The sequence below is a fragment of the Primulina eburnea genome, chromosome 18 (genome assembly GCF_022965805.1).
Source record: "Primulina eburnea isolate SZY01 chromosome 18, ASM2296580v1, whole genome shotgun sequence".
NCBI classification, from domain to species: Eukaryota; Viridiplantae; Streptophyta; class Magnoliopsida; order Lamiales; family Gesneriaceae; genus Primulina; species Primulina eburnea.
Window position 1 is genome coordinate 9,713,315 of NC_133118.1, and position 18,283 is coordinate 9,731,597.

Sequence of the window (18,283 nt, forward strand, 5' to 3'; positions counted from 1 at the left end):
AAAGACACAATATTGGTGGAAACAGATGAAATCTGATGTTACGGAATTTGTAGCCAAGTGTCTGAATTGCCAACAGGTGAAGGCTGAAAGAAAGAAACCAGGAGGATTGTTACAGAGTTTGTCGATTCCTGAATGGAAATGGGATCACATTTCCATGGATTTTTTGACCCAGTTACCGAGATCCTCCAGAGGTTGTGATGCGATTTGGGTCGTGATTGATCGATTGACCAAATTCGCTTGTTTTATTCCATACAAAATGACCTACCGATATGATCAGATGGCCGATATTTATGTCAAAGAAGTTGTTAGATTGCATGGAGTGCCGAAGTCAATTGTTTCAGATCGTGATCCTCGGTTTACTTCGCACTTATGGCAGAGTTTGCAGCAAGCTCTCGGTACGAAATTACATCTGAGTACCGCATATCATCCACAGACTGACGGACAGTCAGAGCGGACGATTCAGACATTAGAAGATATGCTGAGAGCTGTAGTGCTTGATTTGAGTACTAATTGGCAAGATGCATTGCCACTTTGCGAGTTTTCGTACAACAACAGCTATCAGACGAGTATTGAGATGGCCCCATTTGAAGCGTTGTACGGAAAGAAATGCAGATCTCCTCTTTATTGGGATGATACCTCTGAAGTTCCTGAGACTGGACCTGATATGATCAGAGATATGACCGAAAAGGTGAAATTGATTCAGAAGAAAATGAAGGCAGCTCAGGACCGACAAGCCAAATATGCCAACCTCAGAAAACGACCGTTGGTATTTGAGGTGGGAGACCGAGTATTCCTGAAGATTTCTCCTTTCAGAGGTGTTGTCAGATTTGGCAAGAAAGGGAAATTGTCTCCAAGATATGTGGGTCCTTATGAGATTCTAGAAAAGATAGGAGATCGTGCCTATCGACTTGCCTTGCCGCCTTCATTATCAGGAATACATGATGTTTTTCATGTATCTATGCTGCGGAAGTATCTCCCTGATGATTCTCACGTGATTCAGCCAGACGAGACCGAGCTGGATGAGACATTGAGTTATGTCGAGAAACCGATGCTAATTATCGATAGTAAAGAAAAACAGCTCAGAACGAAGACTATTCCACTTGTAAAAGTTCAATGGACTCGTCATGGTACTGAAGAAGCAACCTGGGAAACTGAATCAGATATGAGACAAGAATTCCCAGAATTATTTCACTGATGTAAATTTCTTATACAGTTTTGTATATATACTCCTAATTGATACGAATGAAATGCCTGTGATTTCGAGGACGAAATCGTATCTTAGGGGGGGAGAAATGTAATGCCCAAGAATTAATCACTGTCAATCAAAGATTATTGACTTGTAATTTAACGTGATTATGAAAGGGCCAACTGAGACACGATTTAAGGTAATGTACGGCCATTTATTTTGAATTTTAGAAGGTGTTGCCGAAGCAACACCGCACCCGCGCTCATGATTAGACAGCACCCGCGGTCGTGCTACTGGAATTTTGGGAATTGATACAGTAGGGTGACCGAACCCGCAGTAAGAAACAGGACCGCACCCGCGGTACAAACAAGACCGCACCCGCGGTCATGGGTTTTGGAAAATAGATGTGGATCAGTACGCTGAGCGCACCCGCGGTGCGGAATGTAGCGCACCCGCGGTGCGACGTGTTTTGCGAAGGAAGGGGCCACGTTTTGAAAACATGCATGGTATATATATAAGCATACAAACGAATTATTCCCTCAGAATCAGTAAGAAACGAGAGCTTCGGAGAAGAATTGCTTTTGAATTTCAGAATTTGATTTACGATCAATCCGTCCGTCCAAATTGTAATCCGACTTCGGTACCGAGTTCCTAGCGACGTAGGCTACAACTGGACGTAAGTTTTACTACATTTTGACATGTTTTGTAATTATGTTATTGTCTGAATTGAATGGAATTCATATATGATGTTCTTGAGATGTTAGACATCGTAGAATCGAAGTCAGATTGAGAAACGGACTGATTATGGAATTATTGTGATTTTTTGAAGTTAATTGATTGAAATATGATATTAGATTTTATTGGTATCGATTATGAATTGAGGGAATTGTTATTTGGTGATGTGTTATTGACGGGGATACTGAGTTTGTACCGTTATGACGATGATTTGAATTAAATCCAGATTAATCAATTTCAATGTTGAATTGATATTGGAATATTGATATTAGTATTCTCGATATGTTATTTCAGATTTGCAGAGACAGTCTTGAGTTCAGAACTGAGATTGCTTCAGACCGAGACTACAAACGAAAGGTATAAGTCAATGTGGTATTGGGAGATCGACTTGAGTCGGTTCAGACTTGAGTTTCCCTAAATCACATACTCTACTTTATTGCATTGATATTTGCATTGATTTGACTGATGTACTTGTTCTCTTGAATTATAGATAGCAGGTATTAGACGAGTAATCTTGTGACAGAAGTGCCTGATAGTGGTGGGATCGCCACGGGCACATTGCACGATGTCACAGGATAGTGTAGAATCTTGGGACGGAAGTGCCTGACAGTGGCGGGATCGCCACGGGCACAATGCACGATGTCTCAAGATAGGATATTAGCGATAGAGCTACAGTCCATGACGGTTAGGTCAGGACACCGGATGTTTGGTTATATCGAGTAAATAGAATTGGAATTCTTCTATTACGGAATTCGATATAGGAACACCATATTTGGTTATATCGAGTAATAGGATCAGAGTTCCTTCTATTACGGAATTAGATATAGGAACACCACATTTGGAAACCGGGATCCCTAGACTAGGATTGAGTATAGTCTGAATGACAGAGTTATGAGCATTGTCGACAGTCTATGATTGTTTATGTTTCAGATTTTGATACATATATCTGTTACCTGATTACATGCTTTATATTTGTTTATATGATTGCATGTTTCGTTGATTTATACTGGGATTTATTCTCACCGGAGTTATCCGGCTGTTGTCTTGTTTGTATGTGTACATGACAACAGGTGGGACAGGTTCAGGGTTGAGGAGATGAAGAAAGATCGTGATTAGAGTGGAGATTCCGGACTTTGATTATGATGTATAATAGGGTTGGAACACTTGACATTAGTTGTTAAACCTTAGTGTAGTTGAATGCATGCAGTATAGGACTTGTATTGTATTTTATACTGATATGTATATGAGTTTGATTTCACTACGTTCCGCATTTAAAAAAAAAAAATTTAGACCATGTTTTATAATTGATTAATTAGTCCCAATGATGATTAAGAACTTGATTAGCGTCCGGGTCCCCACAACAGGTGGTATCAGAGCGATAGGTCCTTTAGACTGAGATAGGAGCTAGTGAGCGGGGTAGAATGTGTTTTCTTTCCTGCTTTTGATTGCTAGCATGATTTACCGCTTTATAGTACATGTTTATCTGTTTGTCTGACTTGATTTGAAAACATGTATTATTGAGAACGAATCAGAGCCGATTCTGGATCAGCAGTAATATGATCGGAGGAGGACTGAAATAGAACTTTGGTTTGGGGTTGCTAATCCTTTGATTTCAGATATGCCTCCGAGAAGAATACCAGGACAGGGGAGTACATCGAATCCTCCCATGGATGTGACACCCACAACAATGGAGAAATTATTGAAAAGATTTCAATCTTTCCGCCCACCGACTTTGAAAGGTACGGAGAATTCCGTAGAATGTGAAAGTTGGTTGGACGATATTGAAGCGATGTTCGAATCTTTGGAATATACGGAGGAAAAGAGGGTGAAACTGATAGGAAACCAACTGCATGATGTTGCTAAACACTGGTGGATCACGACGAAACGGGCATTGGAACAACGAGGTACGGCCATTACCTGGAATGTGTTTAAGTCTGAATTTTATCTACGGTTCTTTCCAGTATCTTATAGGAAGGACAAGGGAGCCGAGTTTGCAAACTTGAGACAAGGCCAGTTAAACATTGAGGATTATGTGGCTAAGTTCTCTACATTGCTCTGATTTGATCCCCATGTAGCTGAACATGATGAGGCCGTGGCAGACCAGTTCATAAATGGCCTGAATCCTGAAATCTTTACCTTGGTGAATATCGGGAGGCCAAACAATTTCACCGATTCCTTGAACAGAGCCAAGGGAGCCGAAGCAGGTCTGATGAGACAGAGAGAGGCTTCGTTTGTGCTTCCAGTACCGGGACAACAACAACCACCTCCTCGATTTGAAGGTGGCAGCAGCAGTAGCAGGAAGAAGGATTTCTTGAAGGCTAGAGGGAAGCAATTCAAGAAATCAGGAACTAGCTCGTCCAGTTCGAGTGGCTCTAGACAGACCGGTCAGGGCCAGAGTTATACAGGACCGTACTGTGGTACTTGTGGAGGGAGGCATTCCACATATCAGTACCGAGGAGTGGTTGGTAGCTGTCATATCTGTAGACAGCAGGGACACTTTGCCCGAGTGTGTCCCCAGAGGAGTGCCCAGGGATCACAGGCAGCTGAGTAATCGGGATCAGTGGCTCAGGCAGGTAGACGAGCATCTGTCGTTCATACTTTTCAGCCAGCACCGTCTACTTAGTCACAGCAGAGGCCAAGAGGGGGCCAGACAGTGAGCCAGCCTCCGAGACAGCAGGCCAGCGTTTTTGCTTTGACCGAGGAGCAGGCACAGGATGCACCTGATGATGTTGTGGCAGGTAACAGTTTTATTTCCGGTTATCCTGCATATGTATTGATTGATACTGGTGCATCTCATACCTTTATTTCGGAGATATTTGCATTAATGCATACATTGCCTGTTGAGTCATTAGCCACTGTAGTATCTGTCACGTCTCCGTTAGGAACAGGTTTGATATCAGTAAAATCTGTTAAATCGTGTATACTGCAGTACGATGGGCATACGATTGAGTTAGACTGTATTGTGCTTGGGTTATCTGACTTTGATTGTATTGTCGGTTTCGATATGTTGACCAAGTACCGAGCTACAGTCGATTGCTTCCATAAGATAGTTCGATTCAGACCTGAGATGGCTGAAGAGTGGAAATTTTATGGTAAAGGTTCTCGTGCCAGAATTCCTTTGATAACTGCAATGAATATGACTCGATTATTGCAGAAGGGAGCAGATGGATTCCTGGTATATTCAGTTGATTTACTGAAATCGAGCCCATCATTGACGGATTTGCCAGTGGTGTGTGAGTTTGCTGATGTCTTTACAGATGAGATTCCTGGATTGCCTCCGATTCGAGATGGAACCCATTTACGGGAAAAGGTCCCCGAGAGAACCCATTTATGGGAAAAGGATCCAGAAGAAACCTGTCTATGGTAAAAGGCCCCGAGGGAACCCCAACGATCATATTTCCATGGTGGAGCCTAGTGCACACCCCCATGGGCCATGTGGAGCTGAAGACTGATCAGTCGACCGAGGATAAAAGATAGTCACTTTCAATGATCAAACTTCACCCAAAATGATATATGATTGAAAGTTTTACGATTTTAATGATTTTATGAAATATGATTCATGATTATAATTAAAGCTATTTTTAAAATGATTTATTTATGCTCAAAACTTATTTTAAATGATTTTTTTAAAGGATTTATTTATTTTTACAAGTTATTTTAAAATGATTTTACTATTTATGATTTAATTAAGCTTAATTATTTTAAATGGTTTATTTATGGTCAAAAGCTATTTTAAATAAAAATATGATTTTAATGCATGTGATTGTATATGTAATATTTGTTATTCCTGTTTATAACGTGTTGAGTCTTTAGACTCACTAGGTTTGTATAGTGCAGGATTTGATGATTTATGGAGGCAGGGACGCTTGAGTGGATCGAGTGCAGCAGTACACACCCGAGGACCTTTATGTTACCACACTAGCTTGATAAATTAAATGATTAAAGATTATATTAATGATTTTTATTAGAGATATTTAATATGATTTATTTTATTGTTAGTTGATCATCTAAAGATCAGTTTAGGAAGTTTTGGTTAGATGATGATTTAGGATTTATTTTATGCACTTGAGATTTAAATTGTTAAATTATTATGATTGTTAGAAATATTAAGTTATTTTACTTAGTTAGGATTTCGAGTTTATGATTTATGATTAGTAAAAAATAAAAAAGTCGAGGTCGTTTAAGTTGATATCAGAGCCAAGGATTTCTCAAAAAGTTTGTGTATTGTCACTTCGAGAAGCTCAAGAAGTCACGAAATGCATGATCGAACCACCCGAACCATTTTAAATAAAACTCAAAGAGACTTGGTACCAGTTGGGCTAGTAGCTGACGAAATGCTGGTGGTTTCTTATGTGAAAATGCTGCTGTAAGAGAGGGAGGGGGTAGCCGAGTGCTTAGGAGTGTAGGGTTATGGTTTAGGTAGTGATTTAATATAATATGAAATGTATAATGGACCCTTATTTAAAATAATTAAGTTTAAAAAGGATATTAGGCCCATTATGAAATAAAATAACCCCATCGAATCCAAAAACACTCTCGGAAAATATTTATTTTTGGTACGTTTTTGAAAATATTGCCCTAACCCTCAAAAAGTCCTCTGAATTAGTAAAATTTACGCACCGACTAAAAATATAACTTGGCGGGTAAAAATACCCAACCAAGGCCCATTTTCAAAAAGCATGCTTAAAAGTAATTATTCAATAAAAATATTTTCCTGATTATCATCGGTCTCCATTCCTCGTTCGAACACAAAATACAACTTAAAACACTAATTCATGAAACTTTGAAATATTCATGAAATAAACTCTATCCGTGCAATAATCATGCATTAAATGCATAAAAAATCCTTAAACACATCTTTTAAATAAAACAGTAGATTGAATTCATTCAGGTTACGTAGATCGAGTTTCTTAGACCTTACAAAAATCTTCTCACAATTGGGATCAATTAAGCAACAAATAAAGTTACTAAGGAGTCGCAATTTTACCATGATAGAGTATTTTGACCATATCACTCAAATTATTTGGTCAAATGGTAAAAACAATTACCACAATTCAAATAACTCAATTATCTACATGTTTTGTTTTATGTGGAAAATAAAATTCGGATGAGAAGATTTTCAAAACTGATGTGTATTATGATATAATTTCTTGGAACACCAATGAAGACTTATGTGTACAAAATAATATTTTATTTGTAGTTGTCTCCCCAAATTTGGCTATAAATAGGGGTACATTGTAATGTATTGAGATATCCGTGATTCTATGAACAAACTTTTGAGATCATAATAATTTTTTCTTTTTTTTTTTTCATTTATTTCTTCATTTAAATATAATTAGCATGTTAATTTTATATTCCAAGTTTTATACTTTGAATAATGAGTAGCTAACTTCCCAAAGTTGAGATGAAAAGGTGAAACTTTTGATATTAATAAGGTTATTAAAAGGTAATGATCTATGTTTTATATTATTTAATCATTATTTATTGTTTATGTTATATTTATTTTTTTAAGCATTATTATACCCTACTTATAGGTGGGAGTTTAGATTTATTGTTGCTATATGTTACACTAAATCTTGGAATCATTTAAAAGTTAGTTTGGTATTACCAACCATTTAAAGTAGATGCCTTAATTTATTATATATGAATATATCATAATATTAATTTCTTAGTATCATTAAAATATTTGTTTTGTTTTACTAACCATTTAAGTGGGAACCTAGATTTGGTGTTTACAAATATATATAACACAATAAATACTTGACAACGTTTATAAGTTTTGGTATATATAATATACTTATAAGATAATAATATATAACATAATATATTAGAATCATTTTATCAAGTGGATTTCAATAATGTTCATTAATGTTAACTTTATTAAAATACCAAGAGTGTATCCTCTAATCTCAACTACTTCAATTAAAATTTGAACAATTAAAAATTACCAATTAAATATTCAAACAATTAAAAGAAAAACAAAACAAAAGGACATTGTAGTAGACTTGTGTTTACTAAAGTTTCCATGTGGATACAATATTCGGACTCACCGAATTATACTACTTGTGGACAACCTGCTCTTGGAAGTACAACAATCAAAGTCGCACCAAGTTTTTGACGTCGTTGCCGGTTAAGTATAGTTTAATTTCAAGTCTATTTAATTTTTCTTATAGTTTATTTTTATTTCTTTGACTTTTATTGCTTTTGTGTGTTTTTCTTCTTTTTCTTTTGCATTTGCATGAGCATTTGGTCATGTACACTTAATGGTCTATTCATTCTAAATAACCCTTTATTTTCAAACAACATGGCGGAAGAAACCATCCAATAAAATGAATATGAAATTCAATATCAACATTATCATGATTGACGAAGAACATCACATGAACCATACACGTACTAGTACACCTTCATGTCTAGTTTTTCTCCCTGATGCATCTCATTTCAATTTTAAGCCTGATATTATCGATCTTTTACCCAACTTTCATGGCTTAGATTCTGAAAATCCATACATGCATTTACGAGAGTTTAAAGAAGTGTGCTACACATATAATGATCTAAATTATATCATGAACAACATTCGACTTAAGCTTTTTCTTTTTTCTTTAAAAGATAAAGCTAAAACTTGGTTACAAAATCTTAGATCGGGATCTATTCGAACTTAGGATGAATTGCGACAACAATTTTTGAAAAAGTTTTTTTTACATCTCATAGAACAAATTCTTTCAAAAGACAAATCATCACTTTCACTCAAAAACAAGGAGAAACTTTTTATCAGTGTTGGGGTAGATATAAAGAATTGCTTAATCTTTTTCCACATCATAATTTTGAAACTTGGAGAGTTGTTTCTCAATTTTATGAAGGCTTAACACTTAAATATAGGCAAATGGTTGAATTTATGTGTAATGGAACATATGAAGATAAAGATCCAAACGAAGCAATTGAGTATGTCAATTCATTAGCTGAAAATGCTCAAAATTGTGACATTATAGGTATAACCGAACCATCAAAAAAGATTCAATCTCCCACATCTGGTGGAGGTATGTACACCCTCAAGGATGAACATGATCTCCAAGCCAGATTTACCTCTTTACAAGAAAAGTTGATACACTTGAATTGAAAAATAATGGTCAATTAAAATCTGTTCAAGAAACGTGTCTCATATGTGATACAAATGATCATTCTACAAAAGATTGTCCCACTTTACCCTCTTTTAAAGAATGTCTCCATGAACAAGCCAATGTTTTGAACAATTTGAAAAGGACCAAATTTTGAACCATTTTCTCAAAATTACAATCCAGGTTGACAAAATCATCCAAATATTAGTTGGATGAATGATAATGCTGCACAATTTTCACAACCAAATATCCAAAATCAACAAAATTTTCAAAATTATGCACCTTACGTTCCTCCACCTAAAAGGAATTTGAAAGATATTTTGAATTCTTTCATTGCAAAGCAAGAATCTATTAATAGTCAAACTGCTTAAACCATGACAGATTTAAAAGATGTTATTGCTAAATTTGCAACTGCACTTAATGTTCATGAAAAAGGTAAATTTCCTTCACAACAACAACCTAATCCCAAAGATCATCATTCACAAACTGGAACTTCTCAACAATGGATCAAGTAAAATATGTTATTACCCTTCACAGTGGTAATGTTGTGGAAGAATCCATTCTTGAACCTTGTTAAGATGATGATAAATCAACTCCAAAGGATAAAGAAGTGGAACCCATAACTTGCGAAGATGGGTTCAACAGACAGTGTCACCACCATTCCCGCATGCGTTGAAAAATACAGAAAAAAAATAAAATTTGAATTCTTATATATATATATATAATATTTTTAAACAAGTAAAAGTTAATATTCATTTATTAGATGCAATAAAGCAGGTACCGTCATATGCCAAATTTTTGAAAGACTTGTGTACTGTTAAAAGAAAACTGAATGCGAAAAAGAAAGCATTTTTAGATGAACAAGTAAGTGCAATCATTCAAAATAATAATACTTTGAAATACAAAGACCCTGGTTGTCCTACTTGATGTCAACCTGGCAAATCGGGTAATAGCCGGGTGGGCGATTTGCCAAGTCAAGTGTTTGGATATATGTGCGGATGTTCTTGCAAGTTACTGATGGTCCGGGGTGGTTGAGTTCCCTGTCACCTGGAGGACAGTGCCCGGGATGATTTGAGTAATAACCCTGAAAACACAGAACGTTAGGGAAGCGCCGGAAGTTGTTCCGGCGTATCCACTCCGACGCTCAAGTCAGTAATGTACGCAAAGGAAAACTTAGAGGGAGTAAGAATATTTGTGAGTGCTTGTGAGTATTCCAAAAAGAGTTACCTCCTCTGTAGTACTTACGGGGGGTCTTTATAGATGAGGCAGGTAGATGACTTACCCGCCGAATTCGGATAGTGGTCCATGATTCGGGGTCATGGGCCACGTTGTCAAGTAGTGGGACACGTACTAAGAGTTGACCTGGTCATGGAATGGGGTAAAATAGGCTCCGCGATGTCAGGAAGACGTGGTGATCAAGGAGAGAATGCGTCTTTTTCTCGGGTGTTTTCCACCCGAGTGCCTCTGAGGTGTTTCTTGAGCCGGGAAGTTTTTACCCCGGATATTAGCTGATTACTCCCCGGGCGTCCTTCCCACCAGGTCACTGAAGGTAATTGTACTTCAATATCTTTTCCCCGTTCTGATCTTGCCCGAGTTCGAGAACCTTCCGGGTCAGGGTCCATACCCGGGCCCGGGTTCTCTTGGGGGCATCACCACTCCCACCTAAAAAAGTCGGGCTAGAGTCTATCTCGCTGTCCCGATTAATAAAAGATGTTCTCCTGGTGATACATGAGTCTTCTATGACTCTGCAGATGTGGATACCCTTGCTGATGTCGTCGTAAGCCCTAAAATTCAAATTTATTTTCAACGTTCCGCGTTTCGAGGGCTGTTACAATATCTCGATATTGACGCCTGTCTTTTCGCCTGCCCTGCGCAACTTCCAATATTCACCCTAGCCGTAGATATATTCGAGAATCAACGATCGGGATATATCCCTCTTTCCTATATATATCTGGTATCCCCTATCCCTTGCTAATTACTTCCATAAATATGGCCGATGCTAGCAGCTCGAGAACTCCCGGGATGACCGAAGCCCTTAGGGAGCCCAATCTGGAAGTTCAAAAGTCCATCATAGAAGATGAAGTACTGAACGAAGTTCTTGGCTATTGGGAAGAGCTTCAAGAACTGAAACTTCTTTACGATTCCGGGGAAGCCACCACTCCTGCCCTGGCATCCAAACTAAGGAAAGTGCGCAAACAACTACACTTAGCTGAGTGGGTGGACATCTTCACGGATGGTCATGTATATCAGCTGATGCTTCGGAAGGAATTGAAGCTCCTGAAGAACATTCTCGGCTCTTCCAGCTTCATGCAAGGCTCCACTCCCCCGCTGTCGGCTTGGTTGAAGATACGAATAATTGTAATAGAAGAGAAATATGACGATGTAGTATGCGCCAATGTATATGGTTGAATAAGAATTTATTTTAGTTCCTTTTCCTCTATCACCACTCGGCTTATAACCACTGTAAATCCAGTGACACATCATGAACGGGGCAAAACCATCTGAAATAATTTACTAAAAACTTCTGGACTTGATATCTCCCGGGCGATTAACCCCAATGCTGGGGCCTTGCGTTCCCCGGGCTGTGAATCACCTGCGGGAGCCTCGGGCTTCCCGGGCTCCATGAAATGCCGGGGACTCGTGTTCCCCGGGCTTGGATGAGTGCCGATACCCTAAGACTTCCCGCCCCTCGGTATGGTGTCCCCTACACAAATTTCGATCTTTGATACTAAAGTTCCGCCGAGGGACGCCCCATTTCCCAAGGTAATAATGACGCTGTGACATTGATATTTGTTCGCGTCCCTTTGACTACCTGGAACAATTTTTCAGGCGTTTCCTGATCCAACACGCATGCTTAAACCAACGGTCGCGATTAATCTCTCCTCCATAAATGCGTAGTCGTTTCACATGGTTGGAAACTTTTCGGTTTCCTCCAGACTACCGACCTTTTGCCTATAAATAAGTAGATGAAGGCGAAGTGAGAGCGATTGTTTCGATCATGCCGAGTTCAAGTGAAACTACTGTTAACAGCAGTCCGTATGGTCACTTGCCACCCTCTACGCGCGTTCATTTAGAGTCGTTGAAGAGGACCATCGAGGAGTTTATTCTGGCGAAAGTTATGTCCACTTGGCATAAGATTCATAATCTTGTGCAATCCTTCCAAGACGGTCTGGCCTTTACCAGGCCACAGAGAGCATTGGCCAGGAGATACAAACGGATATTTTATGTGACGCACGTGACCGAGCTAGCCACTGATCAAGTTCTGCTTCAGGCGATGCTGCGGAAGGAGTGGAAACAGCTGCGCAAGCTTGCCGCTACCGAGTCCTTTGCCAACCTTCCCCTCCCTGAGCTTCATAGCTGGATGTCGGACTGGGAGGATCATGTAGGCTCTAGGCTGGCTACTGCGATATTTCACCGATTTTATTAATAAAATTTTATTTTGCGCACTTCGCTTGTGCTCTTCCTTCAAGTTTATGGATTTTAAAGTAAAAAACCGGGGTTTAAAACCTTTCGGACTAACGATAACTTGCCGGGGCCTCAAACCTCCCGGGCTCAAAATAACTTCAAAACTTTCCGGGTCTAAAATAACTTGCCGGGGCTTCAAATCTCCCGGGCTTAAAATAACTTGCCGGGGCTTCAAACCTCCCGGGCTTAAAATAACTCGCCGGGGCTTCAAACCTCCCGGGCGAGTTACGGGGCTTCAAACCTCCCGGGCTTAAAATAACCCGCCGGGGCTTCAAACCTCCCGGGCTTAAAATAACTCGCCGGGGCTTCAAACCTCCCTGGCTTAAAATGACTTGCCGGGGCTTCAAACCTCCCGGGTTCGAGGTAACATGCCCGTTATCTTTTTTGAGGGACATGTAGGATGTCATGATGACACGTGTTCCTTTTTCCTTTCTAACGGTCGGCAACGTTCCGTCTCCCGAGGACCCGATAAGTCTGACACCTTCATAATTACACGTCCTTTCACCTGCTAGGTGCGACTTACGATGCGAATCTGATCATTCATATCCCCCCAGATCAACGGCGGAGATCCGTGATCCAGTTGTGTTTTTCTGAACCGACGCGGACCTTTGGATCATGGCTAGATCTACGGCCCAGGTCGTTTTTCTGCTCCTATATATATCTCCTTCCCCAACCCGTCATTACTTTCGCCAATTTTCACTAAGCCTCCGCGTCTGCAACTCTGTCATACTGCCGATCAATCCCCAGGGATCAAACCACCACTTCTCTTCCAAACACCGCGTAAGTTCCCCTTTTTCCATTATGTCTTCCTCCCGTACTTCTTCTACTTCGGGTAATATCTATCAGGGCTCCTCGGAATTTGAGTCGGAGGCCCTGCGCGATAGTCCCCCGATTTCTGCCTCCCCCGTTTCTACTTTTCGTCCTCAAAATTCAACTCTTCCTTTTCCTCCCCTCAAAAAATCTAAAACTTCTCGCGGAGCTGGGCCCTCCCGTCCCCAGAAGAAAAAGAAGAAGGTAACTTCTTCGAAACCTTTAGCCCGGGCTATTCCTTCTCCTGCCCGGGCTACTGATTGTGGCCCCTTGCCATGGTTTTAAACCCGTCTGTGGGAAACTGTAACTAAAGACGTAGATATGGTTACCACTCGTAAAACTACGGGGAACCACTCTGGTCCCCAAAATCCGGAAGGAGGTCAAGAAAATTCATTGCCCAGTCACCTCCCAGAGGAGTTGGCTCAGTTGATAGCTGCTGCGGTCCAAAAAGCTCTTGCCGAAAGGGGCCTACCTGAATCCAGTCACTCAAAGGAAAATGAGGCAATGGGAGAGTCTCCTCTTGAAAAAGAGAGAGACCGAGAAGAGAATTCCCAGGCGTTTTCCAAAGCTCCTACCTTTGCTATGATCCAGGAGCTAGAAGATTTAAAGAAGAAAGTGAAAGAGCTGGAAGCTAAAGCAGGGTCATCTCAGGTTTCAGCCCCGGATGCCTCCCAGGGATGCCCTTTCTCCCTGGAAATTGTGAGTGAGCCCCTCCCAGCCCATTTCAAAGCTACCAAAATACGGGAGTATGATGGAAACTCAGACCCTGACGAGCATCTCACCCGGTTTGAGAATGTGGCCATGTTACATTGCTACTCTGACAAAATCAAGTGCAAGGTGTTCCTCACCACTTTAGTAGACTCTGCCCAGAGGTGGTTCGAAAAGTTGAAACCCCGGAGCATACAATCTTTTGCAGGTTTCAGAGACACTTTCTTGCACCACTTTAGCAGCAGCAAGAGGTATAAGAAGACCGCCTTTAGCTTGTTCGAGATAAAGCAATCCGGTGATGAATCTCTTCGGGCGTACATTCGCCGGTTCAATAAAGCATCCCTGGAGGTGCCGGCTTGTGCTCCTGAAACCAAAACTACAGCGTTCACTCAGGGACTCAAGGAGGGAGATTTTTTCAGGTCTTTGGTGAAGAAGCAGCCCGGGAATTTTGAAGATCTGCTGTCCCGGGCAGAGAAGTATATAAATATGGAGGAAGCACAGCGGCAGAAAAGGGAATCTACCCGTAAAGAAAGGGGTGACCGGGTGGTAAAAACTGATGACCACACCCGAGGAAATAATCTTGGGCGTTTTTCTCGATACACCCCAATGAAGCCACACCGGGGTGAAGGAATCCATATTTGCGACAATGAGAAGAAAGCCAGGTCATATCAGTCGCCCCCAAACCTGTCCTATATCACGAAAATATGCTCCTATCACGGAGAATGTGCCCACAGCACGAGCGAATGCCGGAAAATGAAGCGGGCCCCTTCCCAGTCGGGCCCTGGTGCTTCGGAGCAGGTAACGAAGAAATCCCGGGGACCACCATGGGTGAACAGGGATGCAGGGTATGGGCCAGGGAACAAAGGCCCGATCAGACAGGAGAGGAAGGGTGATACCGGTCAAGTATCTCCAAGCAAGGAAAATAAGGACGGAGGAAGGTCACCGACCCTCGGGGTGATTAAAATGATTTCGGGAGGATCGACAGATGGAGACTCCAACCGAGCCAGAAAGGCACATTCCCGGCATGAGAGTTTCGGAGTGGAAAATACAGTAAGGAGTGAAGGACCGGTCATCAGTTTCGGCCCTCGGGATCTTCAGGGAGTCAGTCTCCCACACAACGATGCCCTAGTCATCCAAGCGAAGGTGGCAAATTATGACATTCGCCGGGTCTTCGTCGATTCAGGGAGCTCAGTGAACGTTATTTTCCTGGAGGCCCTGGATCAGATGAACCTGGAAGACTACCGTTTGCAGCCAGTAGAAACGGCGTTATTCGGATTTGCTGGTCACACTGTTTATCCCCGGGGGGAAATCACCTTGCCCCTCACCATAGGAGCTGAAGACCTTCGAAAGACGGTGATGACGGTTTTCACGGTGGTAAATGCCCCCACATCTTATAATATCATCTTGGGCAGGCCTGCTATGAATGCCTTGCGGGCCGTGGCCTCGGCTTACCACCAGAAGCTAAAATTCCCAGTGGGGAATAGAATCGGAGAAGTAAAGGGGGACCAGCCGTCCTCCCGCAAGTGCTACGCGGAAACCGTCAAAGTTGAAAATAAAAGAACCCGACGAAGTGGAGAGAATAGGAGACCAGGGAAGGAGGAGGTGCACTTTACCCAACAGGTATACATGGTGGAGGGAGAGGAGCAGGAGGAAGTAAGCATCTTACCCGGGCAGCCCTTGAAAACAACAAGGATAGCCCGGGATCTTGAGCCAGTAACCCGGGCTCAATTACTACAGTGCCTAACAAAGAATGCGGATATCTTCGCATGGTCCTCATCAGAATTGATAGGGATCTCCCCTCACGTGGCTGAGCACAGGTTAAATATCATCCCGGGCTCCCGGGCAATAAAGCAGAGGAAGAGGCACTTTGGTCTCGAAAAAGACAAAATAATTGCGGAACAGGTGGGAGAATTATTGGAAGCCGGGCAGATCAGAGAGGTCCAGTTCCCCACCTGGTTATCCAACGTGGTCTTGGTTCCAAAATCATCCGGTAAGTGGCGAATGTGCGTTGATTTCAGGGACTTGAATAAAGCGTGCCCAAAAGACTGCCACCCCTTGCCCCGGATTGATCAACTGGTGGATTCGACATCGGGGTATGAATTGCTGTGCTTCATGGATGCCTATCAGGGGTACCATCAGATCCCCTTGGCCCGGGAAGATCAGGAGAAGGTTAGCTTCATTACCTCGGGAGGAACCTTTTGCTATGTGGTCATGCCCTTTGGATTAAAAAATGCCGGGGCCACATATCAAAGATTGATGGACAGGATATTCACCAAGCAAGCCGGGCGAAATGTAGAGGTTTACGTGGACGATATCTTGGTGAAATCTCGGACACACAATGAGCTCATCCCAGACCTCGAAGAGACTTTCTCTACTCTCCGAGAGTATGGGGTGAGGTTAAACCCGGCCAAATGCACGTTTGGGGTTAAGAGCGGCAAGTTCCTCGGGTTCATGGTCACCGAGAGAGGAATCGAGGTCAATCCGGATAAAGTCAAGTCTATTACTGAAATGGCATCCCCAAAGTCAGTCAAGGATGTGCAGAGGCTCACAGGGAAAATCGCCGCCTTATCACGTTTCATTTCTCGATCTGCACACCGGAGCTACCCCTTTTTTCAAGCTCTAAGGAAAGCCAAAGAGTTTGGTTGGGATGAAAAATGTGAGAAGGCTTTCGAAGAATTGAAGAATCATCTCGCCGGACTTCCTGTCCTTGAGAAGCCTGGACCCGGGGAGAAACTTTGGGTGTACCTTTCGGCCACTGAGCATGCTGTTAGCTCTGTATTGATCCGAGAGGAAGGTACCGATCAAAGGCCGGTCTACTATGTGAGTCACGCGCTCAAGGGGCCCGAGACCAGATATACGGAGGTAGAGAAGGTGGCCCTAGCTCTGGTGATCACAGCACGGAAACTCCGCCCATACTTCTTGTCCCATCCTATCACTGTGCTGACTAACACCCCTCTCGGGAGAATCATGACTCAGCCCGAGATCTCGGGAAGGCTAGTAAAGTGGACTGTAGAATTGGGAGAATATGACATCGAGTACCAGCCCAGGAAGGCAATTAAGGCCCAGGCCTTGTCAGATTTTATCACCGAGATGATTGTTCCCGAGGCTGGCGGAATTTGGAGAATATTTGCAGACGGGGCCTCCTGTAAAGATGGCAGTGGAGTGGGAGTACTATTGATATCACCCACCGAGGAAAAAATACAGTTGGCAGTGAGGTTGGACTTCCGGGCCTCCAATAATGAAGAAGAAGTACGGGAGGAAGACATAATGGAAAAAGGGGAACTTACGCGGTGTTTGGAAGAGAAGTGGTGGTTTGATCGCTGGGGATTGATCGGCAGTATGACAGAGTTGCAGACGCGGAGGCTTAGTGAAAATTGGCGAAAGTAATGACGGGTTGGGGAAGGAGATATATATAGGAGCAGAAAAACGACCTGGGCCGTAGATCTAGCCATGATCCAAAGGTCCGCGTCGGTTCAGAAAAACACACCTGGATCACGGATCTCCGCCGTTGATCTGGGGGGATATGAATGATCAGATTCGCATCGTAAGTCGCACCTAGCAGGTGAAAGGACGTGTAATTATGAAGGTGTCAGACTTATCGGGTCCTCGGGAGACGGAACGTTGCCGACCGTTAGAAAGGAAAAAGGAACACGTGTCATCATGACATCCTACATGTCCCTCAAAAAAGATAACGGGCATGTTACCTCGAACCCGGGAGGTTTGAAGCCCCGGCAAGTCATTTTAAGCCAGGGAGGTTTGAAGCCCCGGCGAGTTATTTTAAGCCCGGGAGGTTTGAAGCCCCGGCGGGTTATTTTAAGCCCGGGAGGTTTGAAGCCCCGTAACTCGCCCGGGAGGTTTGAAGCCCCGGCGAGTTATTTTAAGCCCGGGAGGTTTGAAGCCCCGGCAAGTTATTTTAAGCCCGGGAGATTTGAAGCCCCGGCAAGTTATTTTAGACCCGGAAAGTTTTGAAGTTATTTTGAGCCCGGGAGGTTTGAGGCCCCGGCAAGTTATCGTTAGTCCGAAAGGTTTTAAACCCCGGTTTTTTACTTTAAAATCCATAAACTTGAAGGAAGAGCACAAGCGAAGTGCGCAAAATAAAATTTTATTAATAAAATCGGTGAAATATCGCAGTAGCCAGCCTAGAGCCTACATGATCCTCCCAGTCCGACATCCAGCTATGAAGCTCAGGGAGGGGAAGGTTGGCAAAGGACTCGGTAGCGGCAAGCTTGCGCAGCTGTTTCCACTCCTTCCGCAGCATCGCCTG

The 18,283-nt window shown here is 42.3% G+C and overlaps 1 protein-coding gene across 1 annotated transcript; it reads left to right on the forward strand.

Moving 5' to 3' along the window:
- Window positions 1–13,632: 13,632 nt before the first annotated feature.
- On the forward strand, window positions 13,633–17,406 carry LOC140819100 (uncharacterized). The gene has a single exon (XM_073179110.1). The coding sequence runs from the start codon at window positions 13,633–13,635 to the stop codon at window positions 17,404–17,406; it is 3,774 nt and encodes a 1,257-aa protein (XP_073035211.1).
- The last annotated feature ends 877 nt before the right edge of the window (window positions 17,407–18,283 follow it).

What these genes read in the sequence shown, in the direction of transcription:
- LOC140819100 (XM_073179110.1), top strand. Translation starts at nt 13,633, where the DNA reads ATGGTTACCACTCGTAAAACTACGGGGAACCACTCTGGTCCCCAAAAT.